The sequence below is a fragment of the Cavia porcellus genome, unplaced genomic scaffold, assembly GCF_034190915.1.
Source record: "Cavia porcellus strain 051 isolate PalLab524CR breed Dunkin Hartley unplaced genomic scaffold, mCavPor4.1 scaffold_6, whole genome shotgun sequence".
NCBI lineage: Eukaryota > Metazoa > Chordata > Mammalia > Rodentia > Caviidae > Cavia > Cavia porcellus.
The window spans coordinates 7085279-7107145 of record NW_026947489.1 but is presented as its reverse complement, the minus strand read 5'-3'; the positions used below and the strand labels follow the sequence as shown (position 1 = coordinate 7107145).

The 21867-nt window shown below is 43.2% G+C and overlaps 1 protein-coding gene across 9 annotated transcripts in view; it reads right to left on the bottom strand.

The window, feature by feature from the left end:
* Positions 1-21867, bottom strand: part of Trpm1 (transient receptor potential cation channel subfamily M member 1) — a 135870-nt gene that overhangs the window by 24028 nt on the left and 89975 nt on the right. For 5 of the 9 annotated variants that reach the window (XM_063249857.1, XM_063249861.1, XM_063249862.1 and 2 more), the window contains exons 13-22: positions 21798-21848; positions 19221-19361; positions 18359-18388; positions 13202-13494; positions 10659-10887; positions 8494-8616; positions 8160-8291; positions 4970-5098; positions 2656-2907; positions 883-1075 (exon numbers count right to left, since the gene is read on the bottom strand). In XM_063249857.1, the coding sequence (XP_063105927.1) occupies positions 883-1075; positions 2656-2907; positions 4970-5098; positions 8160-8291; positions 8494-8616; positions 10659-10887; positions 13202-13494; positions 18359-18388; positions 19221-19361; positions 21798-21848 (1573 nt within the window). The other 4 variants (XM_023567460.2, XM_063249858.1, XM_063249860.1 and 1 more) reach the window with 3 other exon arrangements.

Here is a 21867-nt window from a genome sequence, read left to right as displayed (position 1 = left end):
CTAACCTCCTAGAAATACTGACCAACCTTGTGATTCCTAAGGGAGGCAGATGTTCAAATCTTTTGTTCCCAAACCTCAGAACTCTGAAAGCAGCACATACGCTGCCATACCTGATGCTTCAGGATAAAACACATCATACAAAAGGAAATACGGGTACTGATGTGAAAATGGACAGAAGCACCATGTTCTCTAGTGAGCCGTAACTGCCCTGGTGAGATGAGTATAAAAACATTTGGCTTTCACATCTCTGTGACACAGGAGACGCTGTGACTCACCAGCTTAGACAGCAGGAGAACTAGGGGTGAGGCTCCCCAGAAAGCCAGACAGCACTGCGCCTCCTTTCCTTCCCTTACATCAGACTATCGCTCGCAATAAAAAAGTGGTACCATTGTGTATATTTTTCAAGTCATCCTGTTGGGCACCATAAATATTTTCAATGATTATGTGTTATTTTAAAAAATATAATACTGCGAAATAGCACCAGCATCGAAGAAGAAATGGACAGCTAGGTGGGAAATAGGCTTTGAAGGCCAGAAGAAGATGATAGGACACAGGAGTTACCCTGTTTGCATTGTCTTATTCTACTGTTTTTTTTTTCCTAGAATAAAAACATAATGGAGAAAAACTAGAATATCAGCCTTACAATATATTCACCAAGACTGGCTTAAGGAAAGTGAGACTCAGAACTCCAATGAATGGCTTTTAGGGTAAAAGAAATGACTGATGTCTCAAAATCTACATTCCATATTCTATACTTATTTCTCCACAAAGTAATTTGATGCCTATTGGAGAGTGAAGACTCCTTTATTTCCAAATTAATCCATGCTCTTCCATTAATTTGGAACTGATCATCTGCCTCAGAAGCAGGGAAGAGAATCTTACTATGAATTCTATTCTTACGGTCTATCTGGTCTGCAAACACCTCTCCGTAGATCATCCAGTAGGGCATGTAGAAGATGTTTCGTGCCAGTTTCCAGGAAGGCTTCTCCTCTGGGTGCAAAATGGCCTGACGGGCTACTCCGAAACTCATCAGCACAACCAGCATGATGACCACGAAGTACAGCATGTCAATCATCTGAGTGGGGAGATCAGAGACCTCTTACCGCCTTTACTGGGAGGCTAAATTCATATGGGCTCATTAAAGGTGTCACGATTCCTGATTTAGTGAGGACAAGGAAATGTTTCTCTTCTTCCCTTCTCACCATCATCACCTCTGTGATACTGGGGACGGAGCCGAGGGCTTTGTGCATGCTGCGAGGCAAATGTTTTCCACTGAGCTATAGTCTCAGTCCTCTATTTTATTTTGAGACAGAGTTTCACTAAGTTGGCTGGGCTGGCCTTGAACTTGGGATCCTTCTGTTTCAGTCTCCCAAGTAGCTGGAATTGTAGGCCTGTGCCACTGCTCCCAGCAAACCTTTTATAACTTGTATCTTGTTGTAGTGACAAAAACAAAACAAAACAAAACAAAAAAAAAAACAACCAGGCTATAAACAGATGTTGTTCTCGTAACTACAATCACCAGTTGGGTAGAATTATGAGAAAAGATGGAAATTTTTGAGGGAAGATAAAGATTGGGAAGAGGACACACTAAGAAGATAAAAGGGTAATGAACTGGGAGGGTACGCCAACCTTCATCTATTATGCAAATGCTCAGTGGTTACAACGAACAGTATTCTGGTTACTGCGGATATTAAACTGCTGGAATTTATAATTTTGAACATTCCTGAGCATAAATGCCTTTACTGGAATTAACTAAATCATATTTTTTCCCTAGCTCAAAATTACTTGCCCTATAAAGAGTTATTTCCAAACTTACAAGGCTTATTTGTTTATTTGTTTAATTAGTTGGGTAGTTTTGGAACCAGTCCTGATGCGGGGGTTATTTTAGGATGATTGGTTGGTTCATGTGAGTTTCATACTCAATGGCCTGTTCGGGAGTAATTGTCATCCTGGGTTTACCGTGGCCTAATCATCAGAAGCACCTGTCTGCTCCAGGCCAGAGACCGTGAGCCACTGAGTGGAGTACAGGTGACCGAATGGCCCTTGGCCTGCTTTATTTCTGGCTTCTACAGTGTAGAATTTTTTCCATAAAATATGCTGAAGTAGATGAAACCTTGTAGAATATAAAACCTAGATACCTATACCAAAGAATGCTAAAAATATCTTTCTCATCACCAAAATGGAGAGTAAATATTTTGACATATTTTATTTTGCCACTAAATTCTGTTGAATCAAAAAACCGCTGTTCTTTTATGTTCTAAGAAGGTGAAGGTGAAGCTCTTATAAAAGTTGAAGATATTTTACTTTACCGTCAAAACACACTCATTAGAAATAAATCATAAGGAACTTAAAAATGAAATTAAATAGTCATTCTACAGTTGAAATATGGTATCAAATAATGATGGCATATATTGAAATGCACATTAATATTTGTAGGGAGATATGTGTATTCATAGCAGGCCCTCAGCCCATGTTTTCCTATTAGATTTTATTGTTATCAATGTGCAAGAAAAATATGCCTCTAAGAACAGTTCCTGTAAGAAACCAGCTGCAAAAGAAAACCCAAATAAACTGAAGGGACCGTACTGAGCACCTGCTCAGGCATGTTAGCCACGGCTAAGGTGTTTCTGGTTCCTCACGGAGAATCATACTCACCATCTTTCCAATCATCATCACATAGGGTCCCAGGTACTTGTTGACACCAAAGATATCCAAGACACGAATGTACCAGAGGATGATGTCCACACAGTAGATGACCCGGCCGTAGCCCATGTACGGCTGGTTCTGTAGGCGCAGGATGGCTCCGATCATGAACATGGAAATGGCCACGAGGTCAGTGATGTTCCAATACTCCTGAAGCCAAACTTTTATTTTTTGGCTGAGTTTGCCTGGTTCTGACATGAGGATCTGAAAACAAACCCCAAAGAACAATAAACCGAGAGTGTTCTATTAGAAGCTTTGTCTTCGTAAATTCCAGTAAGACAAGACTTGTGAAACATTCCAGGACATCCAATCTGTTTCCTGCTCAAAACCTCCGAACACCAGTGTTCATAAGCATTGAGATATCTAGAAAGGGAAATTCCACAGAAGCCTCTGTTCTTAGATCCGGGGTTCCATAAACTATCAGGAAATGCCTTCCAAATTGTCTGCTTCTGGCTGTAATTAAAGCAGCTGCCCTTTGGATTGCTTTTCTAATTATTGGACCCATGCCTGTTGGCTCACATTCTAGACATGTACAGGAGTAAACGCTAGAGTCTTCCTATGAATCATAGGTGGTCCAGTGGGGTAACCTAGCGGTTAGAGACATCACAACTGGGCTAGGAAATGTTGGTTTGCCAAAATTTCTTTGCAATTTAAACAAGAGAAGTTTGGAAGGTTGAACCAGATTTTTCATTAGTTGAGATATTCTTTCAAAATTGTGACTGATTAAGAAGAGACTTCTGCAGAGTATGGAAAGTATTTCAGCAAGCAGCATGCCCCAGTTACCACAGAGCCCAACTGGTGAGCGCAGAAGTGACACTTCATGGCGGGTGAGGGGCTTCTGTGCCTGGTGGAGATCTTTAGTCCTGGAGACTGGGAGTAGAACCCAGGACACCAGGTTTGATGGGACAGTGGCTGCCTATCTGGCAACACAGGGAGTTTTACTAGCTTAATAAGCTACGCATACTGGTGATGTCTGCTCTGTCTCATAACTAGAGGGCACACTTCTGGGGTAAAGGTTTTGCTCAGCATATGCATGATGGCACTAGCTACAGTAAAGCAGACCACCTGAGAATTTCCAGGTGTAGCATCCTCAGAATTTGAGTGGAACCTAGCCGGAAAGGAAGGTAGTCGTAGAAAAAGATGAATTGTACAGCTTTGAATTCAGCATCCTGCCAGGCTTGCATTAAACAGATGGCATCAAACTCTTTCCACCCGTCAACAGTTTCTCATTTTTCACTTCAGTGAAAGGGTGAATAGTAATTGCAAAATGACAATATTGATTCTGTATCATTGGAGAAAGGTTAGGAAAGCTGGCTGCATTTTTTTTCACTTCACATATGTGTTTTGCTTGGATGCAAACATTCTCTTTATAAGTTAACAGAAAGAATTCAAACTTGTTGATGACATTGGAAAGAGAAGTACCTATTTGCTCAGGCACCTACAGAAACGACCTTCCTAGAATTCTATTTAAATATGAGAACCTCTGTGACACACACATATGACAGTGGCTGGTTTGGCTTAGTTGAAATGCTCATTTGCACCAGATGTTCTGGGCCCTGACTGGGTCCCCTGAGCTGCTCACCAGGGTTGCATGTGCACTCCGTTTCTCTGGGTGCTGCTGCTAAGCCCACATCTGCCCCCCGCCCGGGAAGTTGGACCTATCCCTCTGGTGGGTACCAAACAACTGATACAAGTCCCAAACTCCACTCCTTTCTGTCAAAGTGGGGCAGTTTCTGAGTGCTCAATCCACTCAGATCTCCCTAGGGTGAGGTCACAAACAGATTCTAACTGAACCAGCTGCTCTGGGTCCTTTGTTTTCTATCACTCAGAACCCTCTTGCCATACAGCTTTTGCACAAGAATCTAAGCATGCAGCACATAAGTGCACGGTGTGAGCGGAAGTTCCAAGTTACAGCAAAAATGTACTCTCCAGTGGTCTCTGTTTTTAGTTTCAGATTCCAGAAAACAGGTAAAATTGTACCCAGTTGGAGTAACTGGTTTATTTCAGGTAGCTAGCAGCATGTGAAGATACTTTTAGATGGACTCAGCCTACTTTTACTTATCACATGTCATTTATTTTGCTTTGATTTTTAAGTTCAAATTTAGTTGGAAAGAGAAGGCATGTACATCAGAGACCAGAGACCAGAATAAACAGGATGGTGACGCTTCAGATGACAAGCACCATGGCACTATCATTTGTGTCAAATACTTTGGCAGTGCAATCTGGAGAGGTTAGTGGGGCAGGGACAAGCCTCTACAGTAATCACCTCGCGTATCTTCTCCAGCGCCAGGCTCACAATGTAGGAGATGACGATCCACTCCTGGGGAGAGGGCCAGCCGTCCATCCGCACCAGGATGACGTAGTTAAATAGCAGGAGGTAGCCCAGGTATGATATCTGGAAGAAAGACCAGCCGTGAGCTGTGTCTTGGAGAAACAACCTTCTAACCAGGTTTTTGAAACTATTTTCAGGTCCATGTGTCCTTTGAAATGAAGTTTTATTTCCAATTGGATTGACTTACGTGGAAAACCTCCAGGCAGACTACAGATATTTTATATGTTCAGAGGATACAGGATCTGACGTTCCATTTTCTAGGTGAAAATGTATTTGTTGTGCTATTATCCTCATGGGCGAAATGATAAAGTTGCAAGACTTATGAAACGCAGGGAAATTTTTATGTATTTAAAAAATTTTGTTAGTGTATGCTTGTGATTCGTTATGATTATTACACAGGGAAACGTTTGAAAAATTATTAGTGGCTGGGGGTTTAGCTCAGCGGCGTAAGCACCTGCCTTGCAAGCAGGCAGTCGTGAGTTCGATCCCTGGTACCAATAAAAAGGAAAAAGACAAAAAAAAAAAAAAAGAAAAATTATTAGTGCACGTTGTCATACATACTGTTTATTTTAAGGAGTAGGTGTATGTACTTAACATATCTTAATTTTTTGTTTCCCCTTCCTCTGCCTCTGGCTCTCCTTCACATTTATAAAAACTCTAACTCCCTGTTGCTTACTATTATTTTGTTTTATAAAAATTACTTATACCTTGGGGACAATTTTTAATAGTTTGTTGCCTTGTCTTCTACATTCTTGGAAGCTGGAAAATGTTATTTACAAATCCCCCTCTGGAATCTCTGCTACTGATGGGTGGTAGGAGAAGCTGGAAGAAATCACATGTGAATGAAGCCTCTGCTCAGCCAAAGGAGCTGCCCGAGAGTCCCCTGAGCTCCCTTAGTTATTTTCAAGTCGATCGTCCTTTAAAATGAGTTTTTATTTCCAAATGGACTGGCTCGTGCAGAGAAACTGCAGGCAGGTTTGAGGCAGTTAGAGGCTAGCAAGATATGAGACTGAGGGTTGACGAGAGTGATATTCATTGGGCACGAGACACTCTGACTTTTTAGCAGGAAAGGAAATAGCTGGGTGAGTGGATGGGACAGAGAAATGGGGTGCAGGGAGGCTATCTGAAGCAGCTTGTCCTTGGTCAGCTGTCCATGCAGCTGTGAAAACTTCAGCTTTGGGGTTCTTCCCTGGCAGGGTACAGGTAAAACCCTTTGTATCTCCCTGCCTTGGTAAGGCAGGGTGTGGTTTACTCTGCTAAAATGGGAGTTCGATTCCCAAGGTGATGCTGTTGAGAAGGGGTAGAGCGTGGGGGAGGAGCCCTGGTACATAGATTAACACCATCTCTCAGGGGAGAGTGAGCTCTTCCTCTCTCTGGCCCAACTGGATCAGCCAATTAGGGAAGGCGCTGGTTCTGTCAATGGCGAGTAGGTAGAAAGCAGATCAGCTCCTTTGTCCTCTCCTCCTCTACCACAGGGGCCTGCTTTCCCTTCTGGTTAACATTGTGAGATGAACTGCTGTGAGACCCTCTCCATGCCAGTGACATGGTCTTGGAGCTCTAGAACTGTAAGCCAAAATGCCTTCTTCCGTTTCAAATGACCCAGACACAGCATTCTGTTACAGAGACAGAAAGCAACCCTACTCCTTGGTCAACTACCTGTTCCTTGATGGAGGATTAGTGCCAGAGCTCTCAAACTTTGGGCTGCATTAGAATCCGCAGCCAACTATAAATATGAGATGCCCTCTGCCACATCCCCAGAGAGCATCCTGAGGGTTTGGGTGAGGCCGAAGGTTGAGAAGTCTGCATTGGGCTGTCAGCCCCTGGACTGTACCCTGTTGGAAACGTCAGCCTGAGCACTACCGCAGGCTACACACATTCCAGGTCCTTGCCTGGCTCTAATCAAGAATAGGTGGGCAGCAGTGGCTTCAACTGCATTATCAGACGTGACTTCCAAGAGCAATAGCTGACCTTGAAGGCACTCACTGCCCCCTGCCCACCCTCATTTCTTGCCCATTCATTATCTTGTACCCAGTCCCCCGACATCACCACCTGCTTCTCCCCAATCACTTCAAGTCATGGGCTGTAGCTCAGACTTCATGAGAACTATCATCCCTTCTTCTCCCTACTGACACGGGTGCTAAGGTATTGTGTGTTTGGCTGCCCCTGCTAGGGCTGCCTGTAGCCGGACCAGTTTCCCGCTAAAACACTTCAATCTGCTCCTACTTCTTCTGCTCTTGTCACCAGTGAGCCACACTCTCAGATAGTGGAGCCCTGGACACCAGAGGAGGCTGGAGAGAGGCGTACGGCTGCACAGCTCAGTTTGGGGAGCACGCCGAGCACAGAAATTTTGATTTGCCTCTTGATTCTAAGAGTTTGTGATCTGGGTTATATAGTATAGATCATACTATAGTTTTGATCTAACCCACAAGGTCCTATGTTAGAGATCTATTCCCCAGTCCACAGTGTTATTGGGAGGTAGCGAACCATTCAGAAGAAGACCTAGTGGGAGGCAGTGAGGTCCCTGGTGCTGTGCCCTCGAAGACGATTGTGGAGCTCAGCACCTGCTTGTTCTCTTTCACCACCTGGCTGTGAGGTGAGTGGTTCTGCTCAGACGTGCAGCACCTGGCTGTGGTCTACTGCTTTGCTGTAGCCCCCAAAAGCAACAAGGCCAATTGATCATGGACTGGCACCTCCCAAACTGAGCACCTGAATCAATTTTTTCTCTTGTAAGTTGATTTTCTTGGGTATTTGTTATAGTGAAGGAAATTGACCAACACAAGCTATATCCTTTTAATAACTCCAGATTTAGTGAAAAACAGAGTCTATGAGTTCACCCTTTATTTACTATTTATTTGTGTTAATTTTAAAGTCAAATTGTATTTCCCTAAATTTGTATTATTCAAGACATTTAAAAATCTTTCCTCATAGGCAAACAGAATGCAACTGGTTTTGCTTTATGAAATGATATATTTGGGACCAGGGTGTCCATATTTCTGAATTCCAGTTTTCTTTTCATAATTCATTTTAATTCAGTGAGTTTTGGGCATTTTTTAAGGTTTTGAATTTTTTTTTATTCTAACATTTAAGATCCTCTGCACAGCAAAGGGGAAGGAGGAAGGCTTACTGTGTAGAACCAGAACTTGACAATGGGCGCATTATAGAATTCACAGATCTTTGTTCCAATGGGAATACTTCTCTGCTTTTTGTGCTCATTCTCCTCATCCCCCTTTCTTGAGTTAGCATCTGCATTTGCATCCTGGAAAACAGAGAACAGTGTATGGCAGGCAATGTATGTTGCTAAGTGGAAAACGCAGCACCCCAGCACACTTTAGACAGAGCAGCATTTAACTCCACTACACTCCCCACTGTAAGATTTCCAAACCCACAGTAAGAGACTGCTATCTCAGGAATACTGAAAATGAGAACAAGGTGATGCTCAGGATCGGGGTAGCACTGACCGTATTTTCGTCTTCTTTTTCTTTGCCGTCTTCATTTTCCTTTGATGTTTGGTATGAAAAATCATCATATGTGCGAAATTCCAAAAACAAAATAGTGGGTGGAAGAAGAATCCCCATGATAACCTATGAATGATGAGAGATAAACTAATGTTTAAACTGTGGTGATTCTAGGAAAACTTTCCTGTCTGGTGGCCCCCTAGTACCTGTAGGAGGTTGGTTCCAGATCCCCCTGTGGATCCCAAATTCTGGCCGCTGTAGACCAGTGATGGTGGGTCTTTACGAGCTTTCAGTGATGCAAATAGCACCCTGCGACAGGCGTGCCGTGGTTTTGCCACCACTGCTCTAGAACCGCAAATACCTTAGAATTTGCATATGTTCTATGCACATCACCCTTAAATAAGGTTCCAAATGTTTCCTGCCAGAACCAAGAAGGCCTTAGTGCATTGCTACCTTCTAGGTTTCGGTATTACTGGTGAAACGTGTGACGTCAGTCCTGTGACCGTTTTCTTAAAACTTTTTGCATCTCTTTATTCTTGGTGCTCTGAAACTACTTGTTCAGGGTCTTATATATCAGCTTAGTGTATCTTACAGAATTAGACAATTAGGCATAACACTTATATTTTTAAGAAGTAGAGTGTGTTCTACTTACCAGACCATGCTACACAGGGTAACATTATACAGATTGAGCATGCCTAACTCAAAAATCTGAGGGTTGAAATGCTCTAAAGTCTAAAACTTTTTGAGTGCTGACATGATACCATAAGTGAAAAAATCCACATTTAACTTTATGTTACTTGTCTTAGTTAAAATGTAGGTAAACCAAAAATATATGCAATTTTCAGGCTATGTATACAAGGTATATATGAAACATAAGCAGATTTCATATTTAGATTTGGATTCCATCTCCGACATATATTATGTGTATGCAAATATTTCAAAATCCAAAATATATCTGAAACACTTCAAGCATTTCAGATAATAGAGACTCGACCTATACTGGTTTTTCTTCATTCATATGACAATCCCATAAAATTATCATTAGACAGCTGTTTACTCGTAGAATAGAATGTTTTCTTAAGATAGCCTAGTAGTTGACAGTGATAAACAGCAAAGAAGGTTTGATTGAAATAGAATCTTTCCCCACTATATGTTTGTCAAACCTTTTCATAGTTCTGTGTTCTCTCATAAGCCCCATGTAATGAAAGCTTCAAATTTTTAAATAATTTCAGCAAATAAAGGAATCTATAGAGATAGAGTTCGGGTCCCCACTTTAACAGTGGGTAGGTGACCTGTCCAGGATGCAAGATTAGTAGGCTCCAGATGGAGACAGGGACTAGGACAGGGCATGGTGTAAGCCAAGTATGCTGGTTCCAGGGGCTCTGGCATTACTGACCACCTTTGGTTCAGGTCCTGGTCTCATACAGGCCAGCTAAGAACCTAGGCAGCTTACTCTCAAAGCTTCAGGTTCCTCATCCATAAGACAAGAATCATCATAGCATCTCCCTCATGGGGTTGCTCAGGAATACAGTGATCTCTCTTTATCTTTGAGGGATATGTTCCAAGACCCTTAGTCAATTTCTGAAACCACAGACAAGTACTGGGTTTCTATATACTGTTTTTTCCTATGTGCCATGCTGTATTGCCACATAGTACCAGAGCTAATTTAATTTTCTAGACTTTTATGCCCTGATGCTCCTTCTGCATTACTACTTTTGTTTTATGAGGCCATTTTTAAGTAAAATAAATATTACTTGCACACCAGTTCTGTGTTACTGTGGCAGTTGTTTGAATTAACCAAGGCAGCTAAGTGACTAACAGGAGGGTAGCATATACAGTGTGGATATGCTGGACAAGGGGATGATTCACATCTTGAGTGGGAGGGAATGAAATCATGTGAGATTTCATCATGTGACTCAGATTAGTTCACAATTTAAAACTTTGAAGGGGAGCTTGGAGTGTAGCTCAGTGGTAAAGTACTTGCCTAGCATGGACCAAGTCTTGGGTTCCAGCTCCAGCACAATAAACAAACACATAAGCAACCAATCACCTTATAGGTTGTTTATTTCATGGATTTTCTATTCAGTATTTTTGTAATGTGTCGACTTGATGAGTTTGGTAGAAGTCACTTGTCAGTCTTTACCCACCTCATAGCGGGTGGCACGTACCTTCAGGCCAGGGTTTTTCCTCATGCGAAGCCTTCCCATCCACATGTCCGTTAGTAGCATCTGGCTGCACGTGTGAGCGATGAAGTCCCGATGTTTGGCTGCCACTGCCAGTTTGAGGCAGGTGGAGTTGCTCCAGTTTTTCAGCTCATAGGTCAGTAGCTTCATGGCTATCTGCTCATCATGCTTGTAGGACTGATCTAACAGCTCCACGGCAAGCTGGCCAAAGTCTCTGGAGGGAAAGAGGTGGAATCAGGGTAAAGCCACAATGGCCATGAGCTCTTTTTAAGACGGATGTTTCTGCAGAGACATGGGGAGCCACGGGACAAATCCCTTGGATCCCTGGATTGAGGTGCTCAGGAGGTTGGGAACTAAATACTCTGATTACAAATAGAGCTATAGGTTGACTCTGCATCTTCCCTTTAGGCACCGGGGACCTAGAGACCAGAGGACCGAGGCAGGTCCAGAAACAGCACCTGAGGAGTTGGAAGGCAGAGTAGGGGCTGACCTTGGAAGTGATGGGAGAGGGGGAGAAAGGAGAACATTGAAAGGGATACCAGGAGGACTTTTGGGTGCCAGCTGGACTCTGTTCCTTTCCATGGGTGCTGATTGTGTCAGTGTTGCATTTGTGAACAGTCATCGAAACATATGGGATATGTGCTTTCTCCGTGTGTGTGTAGCAGCTCCATAATGCACTGGTCAGCAGAAAACTCAAGGTTCTCAGCACTGTTATAGAGGCAGATGTAGGCATTATAAGGCCCAGAGCAAGGACATCTAATTACTGATGGAGGGACAGTGGTAGGGACTGGGGGAGTGTGCATGTGTGTGGGAGGAGTCCTGGGGAATATGACACAAACTGGACATCATACATCAGATTTATTTCAAATACTTAGTGATCACCAAAATCATGTCCCATCCCTTTAATGTTCTCTCACGAATGTTATTAGAATGTGAACATGTCGTGATTGCTCTCCTCTGTTACAGATTTTGTCACTATAATGAAGGATGGAGAAGGCAGAATCAGGTGTGGAGGAATGGCCTTCCCTGTGCCCTGATGAGACATACTGTCTGCAGTAGCTCGTGTCCCATGTCCTGGGCTGCAGGGTGACATGTTACCACGTGAATAACTAGGAAGCAAGGGAGGGAATCTGAAAACCATGGGGTAGGAGACCATGTCTCCATTTTTAAACAATCTCGAGTTTCTAACATTTAGAAGTTGGCTAGTAATTTTAGAATGCACTGAATCCAAAATAAAAGCAGCAAGTTTTAGCAGACAGAGATGTTAGATGTTGGCAAAGTTATCTGTATTTGCCTCCTTTATGTGCATTTAGTTGTGCTGGGAATTCAGATTTCCACTCTGGAATGTAACGAAGTTGGCAGCTGCCAGTTCCTTCTAACAAGCAAAATCTGAACAAGGAGAAAAAACCAGCATCTCTTCCTGGCTCCATCAGAGAAGTGTGACCACAGGGAAGGCTGCTGCCCCCAAATTTGGAAGGACAGACAGGAGGATACAGAGGATCACCACTTACTGAAGCAGGAATGTCTGCAGGCCCAAGGCTGGAGTAGGAAACATGAGCTTTGGTGATGCATTTCTAGAAACTCAGTGTGAAGTTCTGCAAGGTAAAAATTCCAGGGCCACAGGCGCTCTGGTGAGTTTCATGTCTAGGAACTTGTCCAAGTTGTCACCGTGAATAGAGGAGAAAAATTCCTGGGCTTCTAGCAGTGGAAGAGTGAAAGAAACTATTCTAAAAGGTGTCCTAGCACTCTGCTCTTCTCAACAAGGTCTGCCCTCCTGAGAAACTAGTTAACAACCAGAGCCTAATCTGCTGTGGTTGTATTAAGCCTAACCGACAGCAGGGGAAGAAGAGACATACCCAACCCCATTAGCCATGCTGTCTCACCTAATGGGGTAAGAAAGAAAAGAAAAAAAACAAACAAAAAACAGGCCTGAGAAACCCTATGACATTCACATCCCAAGGCACAGGTACACTGACGCTGCATGACTTGTGAGATGTTCTTTAGGGAAATTCGTCCTTGCATGGGAACTGTGGTATGAAAAGGCAGCACAGCAAAACAGTGGCAACCAGAAATAGTAAGAAGCACGACAGTCACCCCTTCCCACAAAGGGACAAGGCTCAGGACAACAGGCTCTCCTGGTGTAACTGCCAGGGCCAAATGGATCTTTGAAAGTTAGAATTATTTTTCTATTAGAGAACACCTTCTTCTCCAAGCTTCCTCATTTCCAGGGAATAAACTACAACCCCCTCCTCTCTCGGCTCAGCTGAGTGGGTAGCCTGTGCAGATCAGGAGGCTGCAGTCTGGCTGCATTTCCAGCCTTCCTTACCAGAAAAGGCCCTCGCACACCTCATCCTGGGGCAATGGAGGTCCGAGGTGGGAAGGGGCCTCTGCATCTCCTTGGGGTTAGCTCTGCGTGTAACTCTTTGATCCTTTTGCCAAGACAAATGGTCTCCCTTGTGTAGGGGGACAGCAAGTGTGCGGGCCTGAGCAGTGGTGACACTGGCCTTGGAGTCCCTGCAGACACTAACTTGGAATTATTGTCCAGGTCTTGGGAGATGTCATCCACCAGCTCGCTCTCAGAGGACTCGTGGGCCATGGCCTTGTAGAGCTTGCAGGCCACCAAGGCCTTGGCCATGCTCTCCTCCCCACGCTGCCACAGGAAGACGGCCATTTTCTGGCGCTTCATCAGCACAGCCCACACCATCAGCTCGTGGAAGGGGTACTGGAACCGGCTCACCGCAGGGTCATCCACGTCGACGTCAACCTCTTCCTCCTTTTTCTTCTTTTTCTTTTTCTTCCCTTTGACTGGAGGCTCATCGTCCTGAGGGGAGAACACACTTTTCCTACACAGTTCTTCCTAAACGTGCAAAAAAGGGTTCTGGCACCACTGAAGAGAGGAAAACTCACTCAGAGGTAATGAAGAGCTCTCTTAGGAGCATCTTAGCTTCCACTTAGCTTATTAATCCTGAAATGATATATGTGCTGATTACACAGCCAACCCACCTACAGCTACACGAACTCAAAAGGCGTGGTTCTGTTGGAGTAAACTATAATCCTGGCTTAGCGGGGATTTTTTTTTTAAAAGACATCTTTAGCAAAACTAAAACAGGAGACTTCCTAAAAATTAAAAGTAAATAACACCACAGGGAGAGGTAAAATCCACTGTCTGTTTCTTCAGGGACCCTTCCAGTGTGGCAAAACACCAATACTTGTTTGACCAAGGTAGCTGAGCCAGAAGTTAACAGGAAAAACGGAAAAGAGAACAGCGGAAAATGTTTCAGGTTTCCCTCTAAGGTTTTAAGAAAGCAAACATTCCTCTCTGGACAAGCACCGTCTCTTCCCCATGCAGTGCAAAAGGAGCAGGACCTGTAAGAAGGGCGGTCACGACTGGGGGACTTGGCAGGGAAGTCTGTGGGGCTGAGGCTATTTCAGGCTAAGAGTTATACTCTGTGATGAAAGAAACAGAGACAGTCAATCCTTTGTGCCTTCAGGTTCTGCTTTTTCAGATTCAGCCAAGCTCAGATTGAAAATAAGAGGACAATTATATCTATATTGAAGTGTTTTTTTCCTGTCCTTTTCCCTAATACTGTAGTATAGTAGGTGCTCACGTAGTATTTACATTGTACTGGGTATCGTAAGTCATCTGAGAGGTTTTAAAGTGTGCAGGGAAATGTGCACAGGCTTTCTGCAAATGTGACACTGTTTATAAAAGGGGCCTCAGTGTGCAGATTTGCCTTCCTTGAAAGATCCCGGAACAAATCCCGTGCAGACTGAGAGATGACTGCTTTTGCTATTTTGCAAACAGCCTTCTCATTAATTATCTCATTTGTTAAAAAAATCTTTTTTGAGTATTTTTTTCTTCTGTAGTTGTGGAGACCAGAACCAAGCATGGTAAGCAAGCTCCCTGTCCCCAAACTGTACCGTCAGCTCTCCGTGCTTTACGCTTCTACTCTTCCAACTACTCTGGGAGGTGAATCCTCCCATCCCTCAGATGAAGAAGTGGTGGCTCCAAGGCTGAGTAACTCTTCTGCATCCCCACAGCTCCAACAGGCGGGAGACCCTGTTGGCTCCCCGGTTTCCATCACAAGTGCTTTGCGGGTGAACCAGTTGTTCTAATATCATAATGAGCTGTGATAATGTTCAAGTGTCTTGATTTAAGTGTTTTGGGTCTGAGTTTTAAATTTTGTCACAGAAAACCACAATAACAGTAAATTAGAGAAGGAGACTGGATCATGGGGTGCCATATACATCCGTGGGTCAATCAGTTGAGGAGGGGCCTGGTCGGAGAAAGGGCCCTGGTGGTGGGCCTGGAGGGGCTCACCCTCCTGTTGGGCTGCTCCCCCTCCTTCTTCCTCTTGGTCCCAGCACATGTCATGACTGGCCTTCCCTCCTGCTTTCTGCCATGCAATTGCTGTGTCCGAGCCCACCAAAAATGACCTGTAACTTCTAAAACTGAGACCCAAAACAAATCTCTCCTTTGTGTTGTGAATGTTGGGTATTTTATCCCAGCAATGAAGAAAGTAACTAAGACAACCTATACAGATTAAAAATGGACACGATGGAATTTTTAAAATGAACACAGCTTCATTTTTAAGAATGTATGAAATGAGATCAGGGTACTCTGATGACTAGAAAATGTTTTAAAACAGAATTTCCATAAATCTGCCTTTCAATACCATACAATCTTATTAAAATATTAATCGCATACAAATTTTCTTAAAATAATGGCCAGACAGAGAATATAACAAGGACTTGATTTCCCTAAAATGCAAAGGCCTGCCATAAATCAATAAGGAAAAAAAAAACAACTCAATAAAATAACAAAGGATATGAAGCATGAGATGAAGTCTACATAGTGATGATCACAGTAAGCTCACTTAGAAATGGATTTGAAAAGACCATTATGTGGAGAAGCAAATACAAGGGCAGAGTCCCATGTTGTATCTGATGGATAAGCATCAGAATTGTACCCACAGAGCCTCATAAAAACCAGCCAGGCATTATACTTATAGGACTTTTTAGCTCAACAACTTCTACATGGCAGAGAGCATGTAGGCCACATTCCAGGAATAAACGGAAATTAATGACAGTAGCATCAGAACAACAGAAGCCTGCATCTGGAAAGTTTCACATGCACTTCTAAATAGTTCTTGAATTGAACGGGAAATTATAAACTTGTTAGAGATGAAAGGCAGGGAAGGTTCCACTTACCCAAACCTGTGGGATACCACTAAAATAACTGCCAGGGGAAAATGCATGTCTTTAAGTATTTATTGGTGTACAGGGAAGACCATAGTAACTCTAGAGAAAGTATATGGAAAGAATGAATAAAAATAAAAACAGACATTAATAACATAAAACAAAAAGGGAGTTGTTCGATAAAACAAAAACACCAATAAAATATGTAGGCAATTATGGGTAAGAAAAAAAGAAGACATAAAAATTTAAAAAATCAGAACAAGAGATGGCACACAACTAAAATTAGGGAGAAAATTGAAAAGACGAGGGTACTTCATAAAGGTTCATACCAATGAAACTGAAAGTCTAGAGGAAATATACTTAGCTTCAGAAAATATAAATTAGCTAAGTTGGCTCTAGAAAATAGAAAAACAAAATCATAGCTCTTACAAAGGTAATAAAAGATAAACTAAAAAACAGGGCTGGGACCAGGCTATTACAGAGGTCAGTATGAACAGCTAAGCCCTACTTGACATAGAGTTTGAGACACTAAAAATTATGGAATGATCCTAATGCTAACAGGATCAGAAGAGCAATGTCATGGTGAAATGGTATCAGTCTTAACTGTGAACACAGAATCAAAGTTTTCTATATTGAAGCCATACGGGATTGGGTTGCTCAAATTTATTTGAGAAGAATCTTTACAATAATAAATCTTTAAGTCTATGCTAATTGCATTTCTTTTAATTATTTAAATAATTTTAGGTGCAGTGTTTTACTCTTAAAATTTCCTATGAAGGGCATTTCTGATACTTTTGTTCTGTTGTGAAGGAACATTAGTTGGACTCCTGGGCTTTCTGTATCTGAATACATAATAATAATTTTTGTTGATCATCATTTTCTCCCCTTTTGGGGTAATCTTTCTTCAGCATTTATTTTTCCCACATGGTAGAATTTTCAGAGCACTTTTGAAGACTAATAACGGTATTGGGCAGGCTCGTGGTGCATGCTGATAATCCCAGCTCTTCAGAGGCTTAGGCAGGAGGATGGCCACAGGTTGGGACCAGCCTGGTCCAGGCTAACTAGTCAGTTCAAGGCCAGCCTGAACTACATAGAGAGATTTTTTTTTTGTTGTCTTTTTCCTTTTTTATCGGTACCAGGGATCGAACTCACGACTGCCTGCTTGCAAGGCAGGCGCTTATGCCACTGAGCTAAATCTCCAGCCCCCATAGAGAGATTTTTGTCTCAAAAAACAAAACAAAACAAAAAGATAATGATTGTTATAGCTTATCTCTGTCATCCCCAAGGCTCATGTTCTCATAAATGGAGATTTGGGGAGTGACAGGATCCTGAGTGCCATACTGATTGGTTTAGCATATTTCTGGGTGCGGGTGGGACTTACTGAAGGGAAAAGAGCGACCCTGGGGGTTGATGGCACCAAACAACAGTTTGGAACCTGGGCAGAATAAAAAAGGAAGGGAGGAAGGCTTGCTGCTTCCTTCCTGCTGTGCCATGGGCTGTTCCTCTTGTGGCTGCCTTTGAACCAGCAACTGGACTGAAACCTCTACAACCACGAGCTAAAATAAACCTGTCCTCTCTTAATTTATGCAGGCCAGCAATGAGAAAGTAACTAAGACAGTGGTTTTGTGGGCAATGAATAGGCACGCTTGTCTCGTGCTTGATTTTGATCCGCGTGCCTTGCTTCATCATGTTTTTTCTTGCTGTAAGCAGAAACTATATCAAAAAAGTATTTTACTTTATTTACTCTTTGTCTTACCATTCTGCCTCTAGTGAACTAAATCATCTTTAAAACTAAGAAATATATTTACATTTTTAAAAATTCCTCTTTGGTATCTACCAACAAATTGTCATGTAATATCTTTTTCCTCTGACTTTGGATATGAACTAATGTAATGAAGACTTACTCATATTAAATTATATTTGCATTCTTGAAAAGCTCTAATTACTTGTTAGGACTTTAAAATATTCTATTGAATATTTTGGTATTATTTATGATTTTTGAACATGTAAATGGCATTTTCTAGCTTTTATTGTTGCTATTGCTTAATCTTTGCTTTTGTAACTATGATTTGCTAATTCTTTTTTTTTTTTTTTTTTTTTTTTTTTTTTTTTTTTGTCTTTCTGAGACAGGATCTCACTATGCAGTTCAGTCTGGCCTTAGACTCACTTTGTAGTTCAGGCTGATGTTGAACTTGCAAACAATTCTCCTGCCTCAGCCTCCCAAGCGCTGGGATTATAGGAGTGCACCACTGTGCCTGGCTTTGGTTTGCTGATTCTATCAAGTGAATTTGATACCTTTCACTCTTTTAGATGTATATGATCTTTTTATACAATTTGGCTAAGTAATCTAAGTAGATTTTAGTGAGTTGTATAGTAGATTTATTCATGGAAAGCAAATTGTTCATTTTGTGTTAACAAAGCAAAGGATATTTATATATATATTTGGCCAAGATATCATAACACCATCGAAAACGAGTTCTACTTACTTCCATTCCTAGAAGTTTAAGAGCTTTGGGCTGCAAATGAAAGAAAAAAGAAAATTAAGTTACTCAGATAACTGTTACTAGTAGTAATATTAGTAGTATATTAGTATAATTCTTAGTTATGGAAACAATAATTGATTTAAAAATCTTTTGTGTCACTATTTTTGTGTGTGTGTGTCACTATTAAATGACAATATCCAAGAGGAGAACTGCTCTGTTATGGAAACTGTTTCTGTCAGCTGAAGTCAGTTAAAGAGAAAACTGCAGGGTCACATGACCCTTGTTGCAAGTGGAACCAGAGAAGTTCCCTAGCAACAGTCCCAACACAGAGCTCCAGGGTGGGGGATGAGGGGAAGGAGTCAGAGTAGATCTGACATCTGGGCTGTGCTCTTGTTAAGAGCAGGATCTTGAGAGCATGCTTAGGGGGAGGAGTTATGAAAGGCTCAGGAACACAGTTTGATACTGGCGAAGGTACATGGTCTACTGTGATATGGTGAATGGCAGAGAGGGTGCTCTGTTAATCAGTTTGGCTGTGGTCGTGCAGGCAGTGGAGACCCCTAAGCATTGCCCCCTGCTTTAAAAGACAAAGGCAGCTACAGTGGTAGGGTAATAGGACGGACTGGAGGGGCAGAGACAGTGGAGGTGGGGGACAGAGATGGAGAGCAGATGCGATTGATGAGACACGGCAGTAATGGACATGAAGATGGGCATCTGTAGAGCCAGGGACTCAGGTCAGAAGGCCAGACAGGTCTGTGCGGTAACAGAGCAAAGTTTGGCTTCTAGGAGGCTGAAATTTTGGGAAACATAACAGAGAACCACAGTCACTCCAAGAACCACAGAACACTGATTATGCACTGAGCTCTACCCTCTTAGGTCCAAACAAGTTGTTGTAAAGGGTCCGAAAACTTTTCCGGGTGTAGTTGCAGCGGTAGGCTCCCCCCATGAGGTATTCCAGCACGAGCCCTATGTCTATGAGGCTGATGTGGTAGTCAGGCGGAAGGTTACTCTGGAAGAAAAGAAGCCCGTTTCAGGCCCTGTAAGAATGCACTTACAGTGTGGGTGTCGTGACACACCTGGTCCTAAGTGATCAGCCCAGCCCAGCCTGGAATATCATGCAACAAAATGAGGGGATTAAACAACACAGTATTTGGTCTATTACCACGTGATGGAGGGTCAAGCTATGTTCTAGAGATTGGGTTAAGTTTTTCCAGTGAGAAGAGAAGGTTAGAGACCCATTTAGCTGTAGGATTGATGACTGGGCATGTTTATGGCTTGACAGGTCGGGCTGTGGGGTGCACATGTGAATTAGTTTGGGTGGCAAGTTACTTTGACAACTGCTTGCAGGAGAGAACCCAGCCTCAGATGTTTGGGTCCAGATTTTATGCAGACAAAGGACCTCATGGGAGACTGAGGCAGGACAGAATCTTAGGCTAAGGCTGGAGCTTTTCTGTGAAAGCTGCTGTGGTGTTTGGTGGTTTTCTGGAGAACCCACTTCTGCCTAGTTCTTCAGTAAGAACATAAACACCACACAGCACCCAGTGTGTCTGGAAGTCGTGGAAAGGGCAGTTTAGCATGACATGGAAAAGGGTTTGTTGAAAAACAGTCAGCAGGAGGAGGAGGAGGAGCAGCAAGTCCCTGTGTCCCAGGGGTGTAGCAGATCAGCTGTTTTAAAGGATTTTCTGCTGTGTGTTGATTGGTTAATTTCATAGGGCTGAAATGCTGGTGCTATTGGGGTCCACTGCATGGAAGTTACCCTTCCCAAACATCCTCCCTTTGCCATAGGACCAGCCACACCGGCCAAATCCTTCACTCACGCACTGTGTTCACCCAGCCCCTATTGTAACCCTTGACCGTACTGGGGATTTCTTAGCAGCAACAGAGAGCTACAGTCCTGCTCTAAGGAGATAGATGTTGTCAGCAGCCCTGATGCAGCAGCACACGTGATGGGCAGGAGGAGCAGCCCCAGCCCCGCCTGGTAGACCTCTGGGAGGGTGACAAAGAACTTCAGGAAGGTGACGCCCAGAGTAGAGTGGGTGGAATGGGGATGCTGGGGAGGAGGAGGAGGGCGCTGCAGACGTAAGGACAGAATACGGGTTCCACGAACACCAGCGTTCAGGTGGGGTCAGGACACAGTTGATGGGGATGTGAGAAGAAAAAGGAGGGCCCAGGCCCAGGGTGTGCTCATGGTGCTTGGAGCAAGTTTGAATTTCATGCTGTGGGCCATGGGGAGACCGGGAGATTTTCAGCAGGGAACAGTGGGAGGCTGGATCTGGGGGATAGAGGACTTTACTGAAGCCACTCAGGTGAGAAACAGTGGTACCTGAGCTAGAGGAGCTATGGCTCTTGAAAATTTGCAATCCCTAATCTATCTTGCAGCTGGGTTCTGTGGGAGAGGGAGATCAGAATCCTTACGGGAAAGGTCTTATGTGATTAGAATTACATATTCGTATGAAATGTAACCAGGCTACTGAGGACTCTGGCTGGAATCCCCATCTTTTCATTTGAGCTATTTCTCTCGCTTAGTATACAAGTACCTATCACACACTTTGTATGTCAGGAACTGCTGTGCAGTGAAATGAATCATTTTGAGGTGAACCTAGTCTAATCTGCTAACCTGTGGTGACAGGACACAAGAAATACCATGACAGAACACCAAGTGTGCAAGATCTCAAGGGACACTGACTGTAAATACAGTGTTGGTGGCAAGAGAAAGTGAGTCAAGCAGCTGTCCCTTAAGAATGAGGGAACTAGCTGGGTGTGGTGGCATATCTATAATCCCAGCACTTGGGAGGCTGAGGCAGCTGAGGCCAGCCTGGGCTACATAGTGAATTCAAGGCCAGCCTGGACTACATGGTGAGACCTTGTCTCCAAAAACAAACAAACAAACAAACAAACAGGGGACAGAGATGACTGAGGACATGTGATGCAATCCACCGGACTTAGGGCTCATTAAGGAACTTCCCAGAGGTGCTTCCTGGAAAAGCACAGTGCATGAGTGAGAACACTCAGGTGAACATAGAAAGAAGGAAGGTGGCCCTGGCTGACAGTGGCCTGTAGATCTCAGAGGTAGGGTCCTCCCTGGGTCTTGTCATGCTTCCAACCAATCACCAAGCAGACATTCACATGTTCTTCCCTGTGGGGATGCACGTGCAATTCAGAAAATATTTTCCTCGTTCAGTTTTAAATAAACTCTTTATGAAGGGAGGAATTCATCATCTCTTATGACTTGTAAAATACTATGAAGATAACACACTTTGAGAAATTTAAAAATAGTCTTTAAGAACTGTTTTAGTGCCGGGGATTTAGCTCAGTGTCATAAGCATCTGCTTGGCAAATGCAAGGTTGTGAGTTCGATCCTGGTACAAAAAAAAAAAAAAAAAAAAGAACTATTTTAGTGGAAGGTTCTCTAGGGAGGATGATGAAACAGTGCAGCTGGACTCACCTTCTTCACATCCCTCACCAGCAGATGGAGTGTGTTTGATGGACCCAGTCTCTGGAAGAGAAGCATTCAG